Genomic DNA, 19,713 nt, shown 5'->3' on the forward strand with positions numbered 1-19,713 from the left:
TTTAACTGTAACTACAGGCTTATAAAGCCCACCCTTTAAATAATGGTTAACACTTTCACCAAGTGAAAGTTCTCATGACTTGCTGAACTGCTTTTAGTCTAACTTTACATGTAATAACAAAAGAATCTGCAACAGCACCTAGATTAATTGATAATTACAAAGAGCAGTGGCATATAAAAGGTATGCCAAATTCAAAAAATTCTCTAACGGAACTACCACATTCAACAAATTTCTGATAAGAAGTTCATCACATTGCTCCTTTCCTTTCAAAAAATTCACTCTTTTCTGTTTCCCGACTGCTTTCTACTCTATTCTAATATCTCGTCGACCATCAATACTAGGGCGTGTATCTTGAGTTGTTCTTAGGCCTTCACTACTTGAACCAGAGGGATGTGGGCCGAATTCGCTGGTAGGTCCACTGCATTCACTCGAGTTCTGCGCCTGGCTTTCTAGTGCCATCTTTCTAAATTTCTTAAGGTCTTCCTTGTACTGAGCAGAGTCGAAATCCGAGCTCCCATAAGATTCATATATACCACTATGTCCAGGTCTAAGTCCCTCATTTAAATCATCCAACGGCAAATTTCCTTCTAAAGCTCTGACAATCTGCATAAGAAAATTTTACCATTGAATATAAAGCCAAGACAATTCTTCTTTGACAGTATTTACAAGATTCCCAAAAAAAAACGGTAAGCATAAAATTTAAAGGCAAAAGCCATTCGAAAAGAAGAGGAGATGAGGAGAGAGGAAGACTAAGTATTCAAGTTGAGATCTCAAAAATCAAGTATAACGATTTACTTTGGCTTAATTTATATATTAGAAAATATAGCCAAACTGTATTTCTGGAACCAACAAGAAGAATTGGTATTTCACATGCTTCCTAAATATAGTGTAACCACCTTGTTAAAAAATGATGATAGATTCCAAGTTATTTCAGTTGTATAATCAAAGCTTCCGCTAAGCTGATGCAAGCTGAAGCAGAATGCATGCATGTGACTCTTAAAAGTTAATGATGATGCTATAGTGGATGTATAAAACTGAGCTTGCAGAAGATACCTGACTCATACGAGGCCTGCGACGTGCCAGATGGCGCACACAAACAGCAGCACAAGTAACCATGCGGGTCATCTCAGTAGAGTCATAATTCTTCTCCAACCTTGGATCGGCAAGAGTATCAAAGTTGTCATCATCCAGGGCCTGGGTAAGCAAAGGCCTCGCCTAATTTCATGAGAAAATTGTTACTTTTTCGAGGAACTTGTTATTTTGCTTTTATATTCAGTAGGGGATGGGGAGCAGGAAGTAGAAGAACATGGATGCTCTTGATCATCTTGACAGCTACAAATAATAAACGAAAAGACTGAATAGTCCTTTATAACAAGTGCAACAGTGAAAGGATATCATCATGATACTTTTGTTTACAACTAAGTGCAGATAATATAACGGCAAGCACTGTTACCAATTTGTGTTAGGAAACGAGGTGGAAGATTAGTCAAATTCTAATCCACTAACATGCCAGTTTGATGGGAAGAGAGTTACAGTCTCTGGTCAATATGCAAGACAAAGCCCCAGCTCGATGGAGTAGAAAGATGAAAGAAAGCTAAGCAGGCTATGAAAGAGGTTTAGTAAGAGAGAAACCTGAAATGCCAACACCAAAAACAGAAGGCTCATAAAAAAATGGCGGTGAAGTAGTAGCTAAAAAAGACTTGCCCTATTGCTGCAGTCTATAAATAGGACTACTTGATAAATCAGCCAAATTTCCACTTTTCAAAGTAGGCTGATGCTGTGGAGACTGGAAAGAGTTCACAGAGAATTTTGGCAACTATGTCTTACTGCCAAATGCTAGGTGGCATGAGTTAATCGTTCTATTTTGTAGACTTAGTAGAAATAAGATGTCTGTCCTGTTGCCTTTCGTATAGACTCAGGCGTAAATGAACAGCAGCTATAATTAGTAAGAGAAAAGATTGATTAATAAACACATTAAATTGACAAGTAAACCTAAGTTTCACTGAAACATGATATCCTTTATCTTGTTGTAATAAGATATAGAAACTAATAGCATGGTGCAGCTACACTTTTTCACTGAATCAGCAATAGTAGAAACCAAGCTGTATCTGCATAATTCCTGGTAACAACATCAAAACTCTACGGTGACAAAGATTCGTCCAAAATGGAAACACACAATCAACAATAAAATAGAGTTCCGACCATTTAATATACCAAAAAGTTCTAATTCACCAAAATTTCGAAGTAAAGAGGACAATCAAGTCCAAGGAACAGAATGCATAAATTCGTAACTCAGGAATCACATGGTGTATTAACCTCCTACCCTTATTCGTGAGTTTCGAGGAAAAGAAAACAACGCTGCACACACGCATGAGATATATCTGAACGACATTTAGCTGACCCAGATTACTGCACCTCTCAAGAAACAAACTTACCCAGTCAACAATATTATCATCAAGGTAGTGTTGAGCTTTATCAATTGGCCGTCGTCCAGTTATAATCTCCAAAAGCATGACTCCAAAAGAGAAGACATCAGACTTGTCAGTCAATTTCCCAGTAAGAGCATACTCAGGAGCTAAGTACCTGCAAAAGGTAAGATGTTAATGAATGAAAAGCTATGGAGAGTTCAAAGCTAACCCGCAAATGAATTAGGATCAAATATTGATTCAATGTGCTACAGTAACTGCAAACTAATACTGCATGAGGAAAATAGAAAACGTCTTTAAGAGATACGAAAGAGTATTACCCAAAAGTTCCCATTACTCGTGTGGAGACGTGAGTATCAGTGTCATAATTCAACCTCGCAAGCCCAAAATCAGCCACCTGGAGCACAGATGACAAATGCATCTAGCAATCAACTTATCATCAAGTACAAAGGGAAAAAAAAAAGGAGGCTATCACTGCTAACGCAACCCAGCTCTAAACTTCAGCAGCAGCTACATGATTAACAACATTCAGATCAAATTTGATTATCTGGGCTTAAGAAAACCAACCCACCTGACAATAATTAAAATTCAGCACAATCTAGGTTGATATAAGAAATTTGAAGGCAAAAAGAGCAAGAAGTACTTATTTTTATTTCTTCACTTTAGATCGTGAATACAAATCCACACAACATTTTATACATTTAGTAGTTCAACTTGACAGGTAAAGGCACAATAAAGAATTCCATATTCCCCAGCAAGTAACTTTGAAGATGCTTTCAGCTCTACATCAGGTTCCATCAATTTTCTGTGTCAAATGGCGTACTTCTTATTTGAATATTGTACTCAAATAAAATGTTGACATTTCAAAGAGAGAAGCATATATCAGGTTTTCGGAGCTGCCAACCGATGTATGATGTGATGTCTATTGTTAAAATATTATCTTACTACAATAATAATAAACAACGCTCCGCAGCAGTTGATCCACTGTTGTCAATCAAAGTGCCGAAGTAAACAAAGGAGAGAAAAAAGCTCAGCCTTAATTGGCAGGGTATCATTGCATTAAGGATCTTTTTTTTATAAGATAAGTAAATATTATTAAGGCAAATACCAAAATAGTACTGCAAAAAACAAATTTACAACAGTACAGAAATCACCATATAGCAATTAAGTACACTCATTCAATGAATCTAAAAAGTCTAAAACATCAGAGAAGTCTTCTACTGTCCTCTCCTTACACCGTTGAAACAGATTTTCTAAACAATTATACTTTACAACTGCTATATGTTTCCTCTCTCCATCAAAACACCTCCTATTCCTTTCCCACCATATACTCATTGCATTAAGGATTTAAGGGCAACACTTTTCATTTAACCTCAACATTATATGTTTCTTATTTATGATGGCGGTCCCTCGTAGCCAGGCATTCTCCACATGAATAAAGCTCTTGCTTTTTAAAGTAGATCATAGTGGAAAGTAGAAAGGCATGTATTACCAGAAACGCTAAAAAACAACTCCACAATGATGTACACACTATACACACACAGGTGCAGAATTGTGTACTCCACCTTTGCATCAAAATTGTCATCAATAAGAATATTGGAGGCCTTGATATCGCGATGTATGATCTTGGGATGACCTGCCAAGACAGAAATTTCAAGAGATTTAAATACTTATCAGGAATTTTCCTAACTAAAACAAGAAAGATAATATTAATTAGTAGAATTCTGCAACTCATGAACATACAGTCTTCGTGAAGATACGCCAATCCTCTTGCAGAGCCTAAAGCAATTCTCATCCTAGTTTCCCAGCTTAGTGGAGAATGCTCCTTGCCTGCTGTTATGTCTCCTTTTTCTTTGTATTAAAATATAGGTAAAAGAAATATCAATATGTGAATATTAAAGAGGTCAAAAGTTAACAAATAAAGTTAACAAATTCAACCATTCACAATGAAGAAACATTCACCTCTTGAGCAACAGCCATGGCAAGATAGACACCTATAGTCTGATGCATCAAGGTTGCTAGGTACTATGAAAGTCTTTTCTTTTTTATAAGGGGGTACTATGAAAGTTTAAAACACACTTGAAAATAACAAAAAATTAGCAGTTCCCTACCTACTTTTCTAGGTGTAACTAAAAAGATCCAATGGCAATTAAGCTCAACGATAAGAGATATTGTCCAGGAACTGTGTTAAAAACATAATAAGGAAAAGAAAAAAAAAAGTGGGGAAGGAAATAAGTTGGACAACCTGGAACATATACTTCATAAAAGTCTTGTTCTCAAATAACGAAATAGATTTAACAAAACGCTGAAACTCAAAGGAGTTGGCATCACAAAGCTATACTTCTTGGTTGTAGCTTTCCAGCTTGCCTGTTAGTGAAATATGTCAATTTCTTCTTCTACTTGCATGTTAATTTGAAGGACATTAAGGAGCATTCTTCTTCTTTCTCCTTTAGAACCCGTTCCCTTACCTTTCACATCCCTCTCTTTAAACAGCACTAAGTGATTGGCACTTATTTATGCACATCAAAACTTGGTTATTTGTAATAGCTATTAATCTGCAAAATAATTTTCTCCTTCTAATTAAGCTTAAATTAAGATCATATGGTGAGGACTTCATCTGCTCCAAGAAATGACTAAGAAGAACTTTTATTAAATGCAAGTAAGACAGCCGAAAGATGGCAGAAATTTGGAAACCATGTTGCCCTCAGCTAAAATGTAGAAAATAAACTATATGAGACCCTGAGAACTAACCATGCAAGTGGAACTCCAAGGTTTTGTTTGGGACAAACTCATAAACTAACAACCTCTGGACCCCTGAAATGCAGTGTCCAACCAATGAAACAAGATGCTTGTGATGAACACGACTAATAATCTCCACCTCTGCTTGAAATTCACGCTCTCCCTGCCCACTTCCAACTTTTAGTTGCTTAATTGCAACCTCCTTCCCATCATGGAATACTCCCTTGTATACATATCCAAAACCACCCTGACCAAGGAGGTTGGTAACAGAGAAATTTGCGGTAGCAGTTGCTAATTCTTGATAGGTAAATGTAGTTCTGGAGACACTCAAGTTGGAATCAGAAGTTGGTTGTAGAAAATGTTTGTTAGAACTCAAGTTACTGCCAGTGGAAGGTGGCAGTGGAGGAGTAGATCCATCTACTGACGATACTTGTGAACCTGATGTAACAGCTGGTGGAGGAGAGGGATTTAGTGGTATCCTCACCATGCTTTCTGCTGATGGAGGAGCATTTTGTTGCCATTGATGATGTTGACCTCCAAAACAATTATCTGAGCATAAAACAAGCAGGAAAAAAAACCATATTAGGTAATAATGATGATAATTTTTGTTGTTGATGATGATGATAACAATAGTAATAATATCATGGGAAGATTGCAAACAAAGACTGACGAAAAGGCAAATTACAGAACCCCCCCCCCCCCCAAAGGGAGTGCATTCAGCTGAAGTTGGTCCTTAGGACATATAAGTGAGAAATACCATTAACTGAAAGTTAGTCTTAGCACATATAAGTGAAAAATGCCGCCAAATGTTTTAGCACAAAACCCTGATATAACAATTTCATTTTGTTTTTTAGCTTCCATTACTTATTTCCAGACTCTACTTCTGGAATTATTAATTCCGTTAAAGAGTACTAAGCTGACTGCAAAATAACATGGTAAAGCTGAAACGTAATAATTTTGCATCTAAAAAGTGCTGAAGAAATGGAACATCAAATATCCTCCCTTCCCAGCTAATAATCCCAAAAGAAATAAGAATATGATGCACTGAGGCTTGAATCTTCATTCAATCATCAATCATCATCAACTTAATGAAAAACACGAATATATTTCTCTTAGTGGATCATTCCTGGATAAATAATGACAATATTCAAAAGATCTCATCATCCTCGATCATAACCAAGGACACAATTTGAATTAGAAATGCAGTAAAGGATGATGAAAATTAACAGGTTTATTGTTGCCAAAATGCATAAGAAAAGTTTTTTGATAGTCCACTGTCCCTCAAGTTCCACAAATAAATTGAAAACACAGAGCGTAAAATAATAAAATTAAGAGCCAACTGAGGGCCAATGTTCCACTAAAGAACATGACAAATTCAAATAAGTATTAAAATAGCATGAAATAGAATCTCCATTTTTAGACAGGTGCTAGAGAACAAAATATCAAAACGTGCCAACACTAAGGTCCAAATGCATATTAAATTTAGAAATTAAAAAACACTTATGTACATTCAGATTATAATTAATTATTCATAATCATTTTCACACAAATGACCCCCAATAAATGGTATACTTAACAAGTAAAATTAATGACTAGCAAGAATGGATGATGACTTCATTAAGCAGATATAAACGTTGTATCAACCCAACTAAAGTAAAATACAAGAGGGATATTATTAAAATTGCAATTAAAGAAATAAATAAGTTAATACCAAAATGGTCATCAGAACCAATAAGAGATAATCACAAAGTTTCACCTTTGGGACCTTGTGAAGGAGCGTGACCAAAACCATCCAATCCAAGACGCTTTTTTCTCCTCTTATACCAAAGGGCAAAAATGCCCACGCAAATAAGCACAAGTGCTCCCCCAATCCCAATTCCCACTCCTAGTGCCACTAAAGTAGTACTGTTTGACGACGGAGCACCCGTTCTAGAGGTTCCATTGCCCGATGTAGGCGGCGGAATTATCAAGGTCGCCGGAGATGGCGGACTAGCAACGCCTGTAGCCGGAGGAGTTATACTGGGGTCCACCGGAGGTGGTGGAGCAGTTGCATTATCCGACGGCAAAAACGGCAACGTTGGGCCCGACGCCACTCCCGGAGGCCCAAAAGACATTACAGGACTTCTCTTTTTTCTTTTTCTTTTTTAAATAAAGTTTTTTTAGCACTCTGAAACTAAGATCTTGTAATTTTTTATTTATTTTTTTGGTATTTTGGGGTGGAGTGGAGGATTAGAGTGGACAGTTGGAGTAGCGACCAGACATAAAGACTAAGGAAAAAGGTTTAAGACATGGTGGAGAAACGTGAACAGTGAAGAAGATGCAGAAATGGAAAATGTGAAACGGCGTCGTTTATACAACTTGCGAAATATAGAGCACATGCCTTTTTTAAATACGAGGGGCGCTCTGTTTTATGACAGTACTTAGAAGCGTGTAATTCGGAGTCTGCGCACAATATGACGATACGAAGAATTACGGTTGAAAAAGAAAAAAAAAAGGTGGAATCAATAAAATAAAATGAAAAAAACGGGAAAGCAGATCGCGCGTGCGATTACAGCATGTGATTGGAGCTTTTGTCGATAGCTAGTGGACTATGCCCTTCCGTAGGCTTCTTGATCCAAGTTGTTGAACGACCATCAACCTTTTTGCCTAGAAGATAATTGTAGCCTCGTTCTCTCTTTTGATAATTGCAGTTTGCAACATTATGTTTATTTTATCATTTAGAAATGATTTTTATCATATAGTGGATAAAATATTTTCGTAAAAATTGCATGGGGCGCCTTATTTGGTCGTCCTTTTTTAACTTATATCCGTTTTGTTTTTCTGTTTGCGTCCGTACCCATTTTTTGTTAAAAGCATTTTAAAAAGACGATTTTGCCCTTCTTTTATAAAAGACTATTGACAAACTGCAGGACAAAAACTTAAGCATGTTTAGGCTGAAGTTTTAGCAAATAAACTAAAAAAATTCAGCTTGTTTAGACTGAAATTTCGGATAAAACTCAGGACAAAACTGTAGACTGCGTTACAAAACTTCAGCATATTTTGATATGAAATTTTAGTATATCAACTAAATAACTTCAACATGCATTAGCAAAAACTCTTTAGAAAATTATATACTGCAAGACAAAAACTTAAGCATGTTTAGTCTGAAATTTTAGCAAATGAACTAAAAAAACTTCAGCATGTTTAGTATGAAATTTTAGCAAATGAACTAAATAACTTCAGCATGTTTTGTCTGATGTTTTAGTAAATGAACTAAATAACTTCAGCATTAATTACCAAAAACTCATTAGAAAATTACATACTACAAGACATAAACTTAAGCATGTTTAGTCTGAAGTTTTAGCAAATGAACTAAAAAATTTTAGCATGTTTAGTCTAAAGTTTTAGCAAATGAACTAAATAACTTAAGCTGGAATTTTAGCAAATGAACTAAATAACTTAAGCATGTTTAGTCTGAAATTTTGATAAATGAACTAAATAACTTAAGCATGTTTAGTCTGAAGTTTTAGGAAATGAACTAAATAACTTAAGCATGTTTAGTCTGAAGTTTTAGCAAATGAACTAAATAACTTCAGCATGTTTAGACTGAAGTTTCAGATAAAATTCATGACAAAACTTTAGATTGCAGGATAAATAACTTCAGCATGCATTAGCATGAAGTTTTAGCTTCAATGTGAAATAATTTCATGCTATATTAGTATGAAGTTTTAGCTTCAAGGTGAAACAACTTCATGCAAGTGTGATTCTGAATATGAATCTGGACAAGTTTCTGATTTTTTATAAAGTTGCTGAGAGAAGAGGAGGAGATCGTTTTATATCTTTTTGTCATGGGTGTAATTATCATATTATTACGGATTTTTTGTGAGATGGCTACCAAATCAATAATTTTAAAAAATAGGATGCAGGTTAAAAGGTGGCACAAATATAGGGTACGGCTGCAAATCCCATAATATTTCCGGTTGAAGAGTGGGCTTCCTAAAGATAGAATTTCGTACATTTTTTTAAAAAGAAATAAGAAAAATTAGTAAACAAAAAAATCATGATTCTTTGTGATTAAGCAACATTCTTTTCTTAGGTCAAAATTAATTTCAGTTTTCTCATTTTTTTTTAAACCTGTAATCGAGTTTCATATGTCAATCAATTTGAAATGGTCTCATCTCTAGATTTCACCTCTTTGCTTAGAATAAGAACCTTCTGTTTGACCCAAAATTTAGATCTAGGTTCAAACAATTAGATTTACTAATAAAATGAAATTAATCTTAGCCAATATTAACATTCAAAAGATGTCTTAACCGATTTTGTAGCAAGATGGTATGAATATTATCTAAGTAGCAATAAATAGTGGCAAGATGGTTTTATTCAATGATCCAAAAATAAAGGAAGTAGCATGAAATAACAATAAGTAGTAATGAATGGCATTTAAGTAAATAAAAGTATGTGAGTCACCCGAAAAGAGTGAGATTCTTTGGTATTTTTTCTGACACTGATGAATGATTGATGAGCCTTTAAATATTTGAATTCTCCTTAGATTGTGGGAGAAAAGTTAGGCAAGAATCTCAAGAAAAAAATATATTTTGTATAGGTATAATAAAGCAAGAATCTGCAGAGAATATCAATGTGTTGTCTTACAAATGAGTGTTCCTTCTTCCCTATAACTATTGTATACGGTCAAAATCGTGCTTGCCCCATTTTGTATAGTTAATCGAGACCGGGATGACAGACTGAGGTTCAATCCCAAGTTATATTGGATCGTTACATGAATAAATATTGCCTAGCTCGTGATTCAGGGATCGATCGAGATCGAGACCAGCTAAGATCGAGATCGAGAAGGATAGAGATCTAGCGAGATCGAAGGAAGCCTGCTAAGTCGAATAACAGAAAGCCGAGGAATCCGTGACCGGGCGAGGATTGTAGCAGAGATCTCGGCATATATCAAGTCAAGACCGGTTGATTAGCCAATCAGAAGATTCCCTTCTGTATTTAGAATTGTACCATATGTAGAACTCCTCTACTATATAAAGAGGGTTCCAATCATTTTATAAGGATATCCACGCAATATAAAACAGTATATTATTGTTCTCTTAAGCTTTCAATACTCTGTTGCTATGTTCATATTTTCCAGTAGAATATTCATTTGGTTCGAGGGCGACCTAGCTCGAGGACCAAAGCTGCTTATCTCATTTGGTTTGCTTTATTCTTCTTTACCGTCAATTTTCAATATTAATTCATATATTTTCTCAGTTGGTGCTAAGCGAAATCACGTGTCCTTAAAATTATTTATAAATTCAATTGTTATCCATTTTTAGGGTAAACAGTTTGGCGCCCACCGTGGGGCGAAGGATAATAGTGATTGCCTGGTGCTAATTTTGTTAATACACATTGTTTTTGCACTTGTTCTTGTAAGCATTTTTTATTCCATGATCAGCATGTCGAACTCTCAAACAGTACCCACACACATCGACAATGATCTTGGTTTTCATGGCGAAAACGACAACATAGTCGCCCCAGGAAACGAAGTGCCTCCAATTGATCTCGAGGGAGTACCAGTTGCAGACCCCATCGATGTCAGTTCCCATGTTGCCCTGAATGCAAATCTGGGCGTCGACCCCGAAAATAGCATCCGCAGAGACGTTCGATCAGCCGGTCATAAAGCACATGCGGCGAAGAAGGCGAAATCAGCCTTCGAATAATATTCGAAATGCTACAGCTCAACAAGTTACAATAGCACAACTTTAAAATCAGAACCACGCACCGAGTAGGGTCGAACCCGAGCCATCATAGAAAGTTGTTCACAGGGCCGAACCAGTGCCAGGGAGGTCAAATGTAAATGACTCAGGGACCGACCCCGCTATCTTGAAAATGTTTGAGGAGCTGACAAAGCGAATTGAATCGAGGGAGAAGAAGATTGAAGCGAATGACAAAAAGTAGAAACATATAACTCCCGAGTTGATCAAATTCCGGGGGCACCACCGATTTTGAAGGGTTTGGATTCAAAGAAGTTCGTACAAAAGCCCTTCCCCCGAGCGAGGCTCCTAAACCCATTGTAACGGCCCGTCCGATTGTTTTGAGTATTACAACCCAGTTTTCCCATTTACTGCTTAATTTATACTTTACAGTTATTTTATGATTTATCGGGTTAATTGGTTCGGGTCCGGTGAGGTTTTAGAATAAATTAGAACACTTAGTTCCAAGGCTTAAAGTTTAAGTTGGAAAAGTCGACCGGATGTTGACTTATGTGCAAACGACCTCACATTTGAATTCTGATGATTCCAATAGTTCCGTATGGTGATTTTGGACTTAGGAGCGTGTCCGAAAAATTATTTGGAGGTCCTTAGTGGAATTAGGTTTAAAATGGCGAAAATTAAATTTTTGAGAAGTTTGACCGGGGGTGAACGACCATCAACCTTTTTGCCTAGAAGAAAATTGTCGCCTCGTTCTCTTTTTGATAATTGCAGTTTGCAACATTATGTTTATTTTATCATTTAGAAATGATTTTTATCATATAGTGGATAAAATATTTTCGGTTGAAGAGTGGGCTTCCTAAAGATAGAATTTCGTACATATTTTTTAAAGAAATAAGAAAAATTAGTAAACAAAAAAATCATGATTCTTTGTGATTAAGCAACATTCTTTTCTTAGGTCAAAATTAATTTCAGTTTTCTCATTTTTTTTTAAACCTGTAATCGAGTTTCATATGTCAATCAATTTGAAATGGTCTCATCTCTAGATTCCACCTCTTTGCTTAGAATAAGAACCTTCTGTTTGACCCAAAATTTAGATCTAGGTTCAAACAATTAGATTTACTAATAAAATGAAATTAATCTTAGCCAATATTAACATTCAAAAGATGTCTTAACCGATTTTGTGGCAAGATGGTATGAGTATTATCTAAGTAGCAATAAATGGTGGCAAGATGGCTATATTCAATGATCCAGTAGCATGAAATAACAATAAGTAGTAATAAATGGCATTTAAATAAATAAAAGCATGTGTGTCACCCGAAAAGAGTGAGATTCTTTGGTATTCTTTCTGACAGTGATGAATGATTGATGAGCCTTTGAATATTTGGATTCTTCTTAAACTGTGGGAGAATAGTTAGGCAAGAATCTCAAGAAAAAAAATATTTTGTATAATAAAGCAAGAATCGACGGAGAATATCAATGTGTTGTCTTACAAATGAGTGTTCCTTCTTCCCTATAACTATGTCGTTTTCTATTTCGAACATGTGCCAAAAAAAACTAATAGTGATACATAGAATATTCACTGAAATATTCTCTTTAGAGTCTTATCCTAAAACTAGTCGTTATTACTCTGTTTAAGAAGAGTGTCCGTCCTCAACCTTGATCTTTATTGACTCATGTGAGATCACTTCGACTTTGAACATGCCTTTTGTCGAAGTTATACTGGTGACACATGGCCGCCCTTGAAGGCCCTATTAATGCCGATATGGTTTAAATATAACTAACATAATTTTTTGCCCATACCCCTTTCATTCGCTAGAAACAATAAATTGACTCATTGTATTATGATTCACTATAACATGTCCACTTGACTAGCTTTTATTGGTCTCGTCTTGAACGAGAGTTAAGACCAAATATGAAAATGGATTTAAACTAAAATATCTTGGGATGGACTATATCTAATAGGCAAATTGAATCTCATTAAACGCAGATTACATCAAGGATGTTCAATTGAATATTTGGAAGAAAAAATTGATCCATGCTCTATAAGTAATATGGAGTCATTAGAGTGTTATAGTTGATAATTGTCATTGCACTTAGTACGAGCCAAGAAAATTTAGTTAAACATTAAAATGACAAGATTAAACGATATGTAACGAGGTCGGATCGGATGAGTAAGCATTGCACACATGAATTTCAATGTAGATTTTATTTTAGATATAACATCAGGGCACGATTGATAGTGCTTTAGGAACAACTGGCGATCCTGTATGTACAACTAATACTAATAGTGGATACGGGTGAAACCGGGCCTATGGGACGCCCCGGTTTCTGATAAGGTAAATCAAGAAAGAGACATGATGATAAGGAGTTGGAATCGAGGCAAGGGTCTTATCGAGACAGGGTTCGGGAGCACGACGCCCGCTTTCAGGAATATCGGGGCCATGACCTCGGGATCTGTCCAAATCGCAAAAGATTTCAGAAAGCATTATCGGGCAACCGAACACGATTAATATAGGACCGTGATATCCGTGACCAGCCGGGTATCACGACGTAGATCTCGGCACGTACCGGCGAAAATCTGGTGATTAGTTAAACGGAAGATTTTTTACCTTTTATGGAATTGTACCTAGAGTAGGACTCCCCTACTATATAAAGGGGCGTCTAATTGTTCATTGAACATATTGTAACACGCACACCAAGGCAATATACTATTATTTTTCTGTTATTCAAAGTTCTTACACTTGTTGATCAGTGTTCCATTACTCTAAGTCTGAGATCGAGGACGAATACTCATTGAAGCTGTCGTCCAGTCCAGAATCATCCTTTTTCCCTTGTTTTCGAGTGGTTTGATAATTTATTACATCTTTTATCTGTTCAATCTAGCAATATTTACCGTTTGTATTGAATTAATCCATGTATCCGAGGGTCATAGAACAGCTGGATCTACAAGACCAAATTGTGCCTGCAGTCCGAGTTCTAAACGCATTCTATATGTTGTGTGAGACCACTAAAGGGGAGATAACACTACCAGTGAATATCGTCGGAACCGTTTAGGAAACAAAGTTTTACGTAATCGAAGGAGATATAAGATACAATGCTATGTTCGGGATGCCACGGATTCACAATATTAGGACAGTGCCCACTGCACCAGGTGTTGAAATTTCCATTGCCATGAAGGATTAAAACAATTTATGGAGAACAACCTGCCCGCAAAGGAGATGTTCACAATCGACGAGGTGGTCCCGATATCTGCACTTTCGACACCAAAGGATCCGAGCTCGGTCACCAAGGAAGAGACCAAATAGCAATCACTGACACTGGCCCTGACCGAACCAGAAAAGCAGGGGATAAGCGAGGACGACGACTACAGAGTTCCCAAGTTTTTCATAGCCCCCGACGATTTCGATGCCACCAAATCAATAGTCGAGGAACTAGAGCAAGTCATATTGATTGAACACATGCCCGATCATAAGGTATACCTAGGCACGAGGTTAAGTCCCGAGCTCAGGAAAAAACTCATTAAATTCCTTATAGCTAATATAGATTATTTCGCTTTGTCCTACCTTGACATGACAGAGATCCCAGCGGAAATAACTACTCACAAGCTAATCTTGGATCCGAAGTTCCACCCGGTCAAACTAAAAATAAGTCCCCAGTCCAAAGTCAAGCATGCATTCATCAAAGACAGGGTATCTAAACTCCTTAAAATAGGATCCATTCGGGAAGTTAAGTACCCGGATTGGTTATCAAACATAGTAGTAGTCCCTAAAAAAGGGTATAAACTAAGAACGTGTGTAGACTACAAAGACTTGAATAAGGCATGCCCCAAGGACTCTTTTCCTTTTACCAACATTGATCGCATGATCGATGCGACGACCGGCCATGAGATCCTCAGCTTTCTCGATGCCTATTCCGAGTATAACCAAATTCGAATGGAACCCGGGTGACTAGGAAAAAACATCTTTCATCACTAAATACGGCACCTACTGTTATAACATATTGCTATTCGGACTAAAAAAATACTGGTGTCACTTATCAACGCCTAGTAAATTAGATGTTTAAAGAGCAAATAGAAAAATCAATGGAGGTTTACATTGATGATATGTTAGTCAAGTCCCTGCGAGCAGAGGACCATTTGAAACATTTGCAGAAAACCTTCAACATATTGAAGAAATACAATATGAAGCTGAACCCAGAGAAATGCGAATTCAGAGTCTGGTCCGAAAAGTTTCTCGGATTCATGGTGTCTAACCAGGGAATCGAGATCAATCCCGATAAAATCAAGTCCATAGAGGATATTACCATGGTGGACAATGTCAAGGCCGTTCAAAGATTGACTGGGTGCATAGCCGCCTTAGGTCGACTCATTTCAAAGTCCTCCGACAAGAGCCATCAGTTCTTCTCGTTATTGAATAAGAAGAATAACTTCTCATGGACCCCAGAGTGCCAACAATCCTAGGAAGAACTCAAGCGATACCTTTCGAGTCCGCCGTTGCTTCATACACCAAAGGCAGACGAGCAGTTGTACCTGTACTTAGCGGTATCCGAAATAGCAGTAAGTGGATTCTTAGTCCAGGAAGAGGAAGGTATGCAATTTCCTATCTATTATGTTAGCAGGACTCTAGGCGATGCCGAAACTAGGTACCCTCACCTGGAAAAATTGGCGCTGGCTTTGCTAAGTGCCTCTAGGAAGTTAAAACCGTATTTTCAATGCTATCCCATATGTGTCATAACTACTTACCCATTGAGGAACATAATACATAAACCCGATCTCTCGGGACGATTGGCCAAATAAGGCGTGAAAATCACCGGGTACGATATCGAATATCGACCCCAAACAGCCATCAAATCTCAAATTTTGGCGGGCTTCGTGGCTGACTTCACGCCGACTCTAATACCCTAGGTTTGAAAGGGAATTGTATTTGAACTCGAGGATTTCTTCCAGAATCTGGAACCTCTTTACGGACGGTGCCTCAAACGCAAAGGGGTCCAGACTTGGCATCGTGTTGAAAACACTGACGGGTAATGTAGTTAGGCAATCTATAATAACTGTAAAATTGACTAACATCGAGACCGAGTACGAGGCCATGATTGCAGGTCTCAAACTAGCTAAAAACCTGGGGGCCGAGGTGATCGAAGCTAAGTGCGATTCCTTCCTTGTGGTAAACCAAGTCAATGAGACGTTCGAAGTCAAAGAGGAACGAATGCCAAGGTACCTGGATAAACTATATTTAACGCTACATCGGTTCAAGGAGTGGACCTTGAAATATATACCTCGAGACCAAAACAGTGAAGCCGATGCTCTTGCTAACTTGGGATCGTCGGTTGATGACGATGAATTCAGCTCGGGAACAGTCGTACAACTCATGAAATCGGTACTGGAAGAAGGCCACGCCGAGATAAACTCGACAAGCTTAACCTAGAACTGGAAGAACAAGTACATAGATTACCTGAAGACCGGAAAGCTACCCTCGGATCCTAAAGAGTCGAGAGCTTTGCGCACAAAGGCAGCCAGGTTGAACCTGTCCGAAGACAACACCCTATACAGGAGAACATTTGATGGCCCACTCGTCGTATGTCTGGGACCAGGAGATACCGAATATGTTTAGAGGGAAGTTCACGAAGGCACCGGCGGAAACCATTCGGGTGCCGAATCATTAGTTTGTAAGATAATCAGAGTCGGCTACTACTGAATCGACATGGAGAAAGACGCAAAGGAGTTCATGCGAAAATGCGACGGGTGTCAGAGGCATGCACCGATGATTCATCAGTCCGGGGAACTACTACATTCGTTTTTGTCACCCTGGCCATTCATAAAATGGGGAATGGACATCGTCAGTCCCCTACCATGGGCACCTAGTAAGGCTCAATTTATATTATTTATGACTGACTATTTTTTTAAATGGGTGGAAGCCCAGGCATTTGAGAAAGTCAGAGAGAAAGAAGTTATTGATTTTATTTGGGACTACATAATATGCCGGTTAAGAATGCCGGTCGAGATCGTATGCGACAATGGGAAGCAGTTCATCGGCAGTAAGGTGAGTAAATTTTTCGAGGTCCATAAGTTCAAAAGGATCCTATCAACACCCTATCACCCTAGTGGGAACGAGCAGGCGGAGTCTACGAACAAAACCATACTCCAAAATCTTAAGAAGAGGTTGACCGACGACAAAGAAAAATAGAAGGAAATTACAAGAGTTATACAAGTATTTTCTATAATTTTAATAATTTTTAAAGCTTTAGAATCGATTTTCTTGCATTTAAATTACTTGAATATTTATTAACTACCCTTTCAAATTATTTTGTAATGAATTAATCATCTAAATTTATTATTTATATCTACATATATGTTTGATAATATTTTGCTTCATTTCATATAATCATCTTTGCATTTTGAGCCATATACATAAGTTTGCAATAATATTCTATATTTCATGCATAATTATATTTATTACATTATTCATGGTAAAATAGTATTTTTATATTTTTATAAATATTAAGTTAATGTTTTCAATTATTTTATTGCACAAGTAATATTTTATTATCTATTAATTATTTTTATAAATTATTTATTTTAACAATTTTTATGTATGTAATTATTAGCCCAATATAGGGCCAATTTTCTGACCAAAAACCTTGGCCTAATACCCTTTAACCCTGCACCAGCAGCCCACTATCCTACACCCATCTCCTGACCCGCCCCACTTCCCTTTTTGAACCTGGCCGTTGATCTCAAATGATCAACGACCCATAATAATTCCCCACCTTTCCTTATATCCTCATGACCCAAACCCTAATCCCATTTTCCCCTATCAGCCGCCCTCAAAACCTCTCAACCCCTTTCCTCTTCTGAGAAATCCTAGCGGCCACCTCCTGATTTCTCTCCGATTCCAACCTAAAAATGGAATCAATTCATGATTTACTTCTCTATTTTGTGATACTTTGCCATTGTATACGCATATGTGGTATTACTTAGTTCCTGATCTATTTTTGGCAAGAACACCTTTCAGGAGTAAGCTTGTTTGACTCCGATTTTGTGAAGATCTGGCAATATTTCATCTATATATACTCTACAATGAACGATTCTCGCATTTCCAACCAGATTCATGGCCATTGGACTCAACTAGGGTTTGAAATTTTGATTTTTCCCTTTACCGGTTATGTTACTGATTGCATGTAATATTCTTTTCTTATTTTGTGATTGATTAATTGGTTTCTATGTTTGCTTGTTCGATTTTCACTACTATATAAACCCTTCTCTAATACCATTTAACGGAAAAAAGAACTATTCTCTCATACTCTCACTCACTCCATACTATTCCGAATCTATTGTTCTTGGTCGGTTGAAAGCCAAGGTCACTAAATTTTGATTGCTTAACCCCTCTTAGTGTGATCACTTCCCGGGGTTCATCTGAGATCCTTGGGAACTCTGATGCACTGAGTTTTGGGTTCTGATGCTCTCTCTGCTGTCAACGATTGAAGTATTATTTGAATTATTCTTATTATTTACCTGTTTGTTTATTCGCAACTGGTAAGTGTCTTTGGCTCTGTCAATTTCATTCCTTCTCGTTGTGTTCATGTTTGTACATCTATGTCACTTAAACTTTGTGAATCTATATGCTATTGTGTTATCCCTATTATTTTATGACTCAGAACTTTTCTAGCATCTGAACTTGTCCAACTTCTGACTCTGATGTATGCTTATTGTATACGTTCAGCATGAATGATCCTCACTACCTTAAGCATGCCCAACCTAGTGTGTTTTTGTGTGTTTGAATGCTTATACCTACCACTCATCCTGAGTTTATATCCTTGCATTATTTTGTATCTTTGTGATAAATCAACTCATATGTTCTAATTCTTGTTGGATCATTCATGTGTACTTAATACCCTACTAGAGTTAGGTCTTAGCCGTGTTATTAGCCCAATGTAATTCCCTGCTAATTGTGAGCCTTAAGGTGTGTTCCCTGCCTGACTTAATTCCATGTTGTCTAGTACTACCTATGGTTTACAAGGTGAAAGTGCATCATCCGACTTTCCTCTTATGTGTAATTTGATAGTCTAGTTTTTATGTATCATTGCCTACTAAGCTCTGGTGTTGCTTAAGCCTTTTGTGTTATGACTGGTACTTAGCATATTCGAATTAAGGTTTCTTTGTAGACCATGTCTACCAACTTGTTTGGTTATGCCATTTTCATCAATGTCTCAAGTTAGATATCCTTATGTGAGGACTATACCTTGTTGGCTTTCTGTCCACGATTTTATTAGACTCTCATATTTAAAATCTCACGACTAAGTTCTTTATGCTAATCATGGACCATGTTTGCTTTGAAACTTTACTTTAAGTAGTATGTTATCTCATGTTGGTCAATTCTGTCACCTTAGCTTTGTTCTCAAAGAATGCAAGTATGAACCTACCTTATGTATGCCCTATGAACTTGTCAATTTTCTTAGTGAAAACTGTTGTTAGATACAGTTTCGAGAATTCAGTGTGTAGATTTCAAAAGTTTGTTTAATTAATCCCATGTGTACTTTTATGGTTAAGTTTGGTATCCGGTTGGGTAAGTAAGTCCTCCATTTGGGCCTAGCTTTGATCCATGTGTGTTGTTGGAGTTGTAACTTGTAACTAGCACACTCTGATGCCTTGGATGAAGCTGGGATTGAGTTTGCTGTTTGTGCAAAGAATGGGGCCGCTGAAGACCCAAAAGTGTCACTTAGCTATTTTCTTTGGGCCTGTAATTGCTTATTGGGCCTGTATTTGTTTCAGCTTGTAATTTGGTCATATTTAAAACATGTACTCTTCCACTTGGGCCTGTAATAACTTGTAATAAACAACAACTGGTAGATTATTGAAAGCTGGGGGG

At 37.1% G+C, this 19,713-nt stretch overlaps 1 protein-coding gene across 1 annotated transcript; it reads right to left on the reverse strand.

Moving 5' to 3' along the window:
• On the reverse strand, positions 1 to 7,891 carry LOC104105222 (proline-rich receptor-like protein kinase PERK15). Its single transcript, XM_070197767.1, has 8 exons — positions 6,922 to 7,891; positions 5,178 to 5,714; positions 4,170 to 4,277; positions 3,992 to 4,062; positions 2,747 to 2,823; positions 2,436 to 2,583; positions 1,054 to 1,215; positions 1 to 603 (listed from the first exon to the last, which is right to left on the reverse strand). Exons 1-8 carry the CDS (start codon positions 7,277 to 7,279, stop codon positions 304 to 306), a joined length of 1,761 nt encoding a protein of 586 aa, XP_070053868.1. The 5' UTR covers positions 7,280 to 7,891; the 3' UTR covers positions 1 to 303.
• Between the last annotated feature and the right edge of the window lie 11,822 nt (positions 7,892 to 19,713).

The sequence above is a fragment of the Nicotiana tomentosiformis genome, chromosome 3, assembly GCF_000390325.3.
Source record: "Nicotiana tomentosiformis chromosome 3, ASM39032v3, whole genome shotgun sequence".
NCBI lineage: Eukaryota > Viridiplantae > Streptophyta > Magnoliopsida > Solanales > Solanaceae > Nicotiana > Nicotiana tomentosiformis.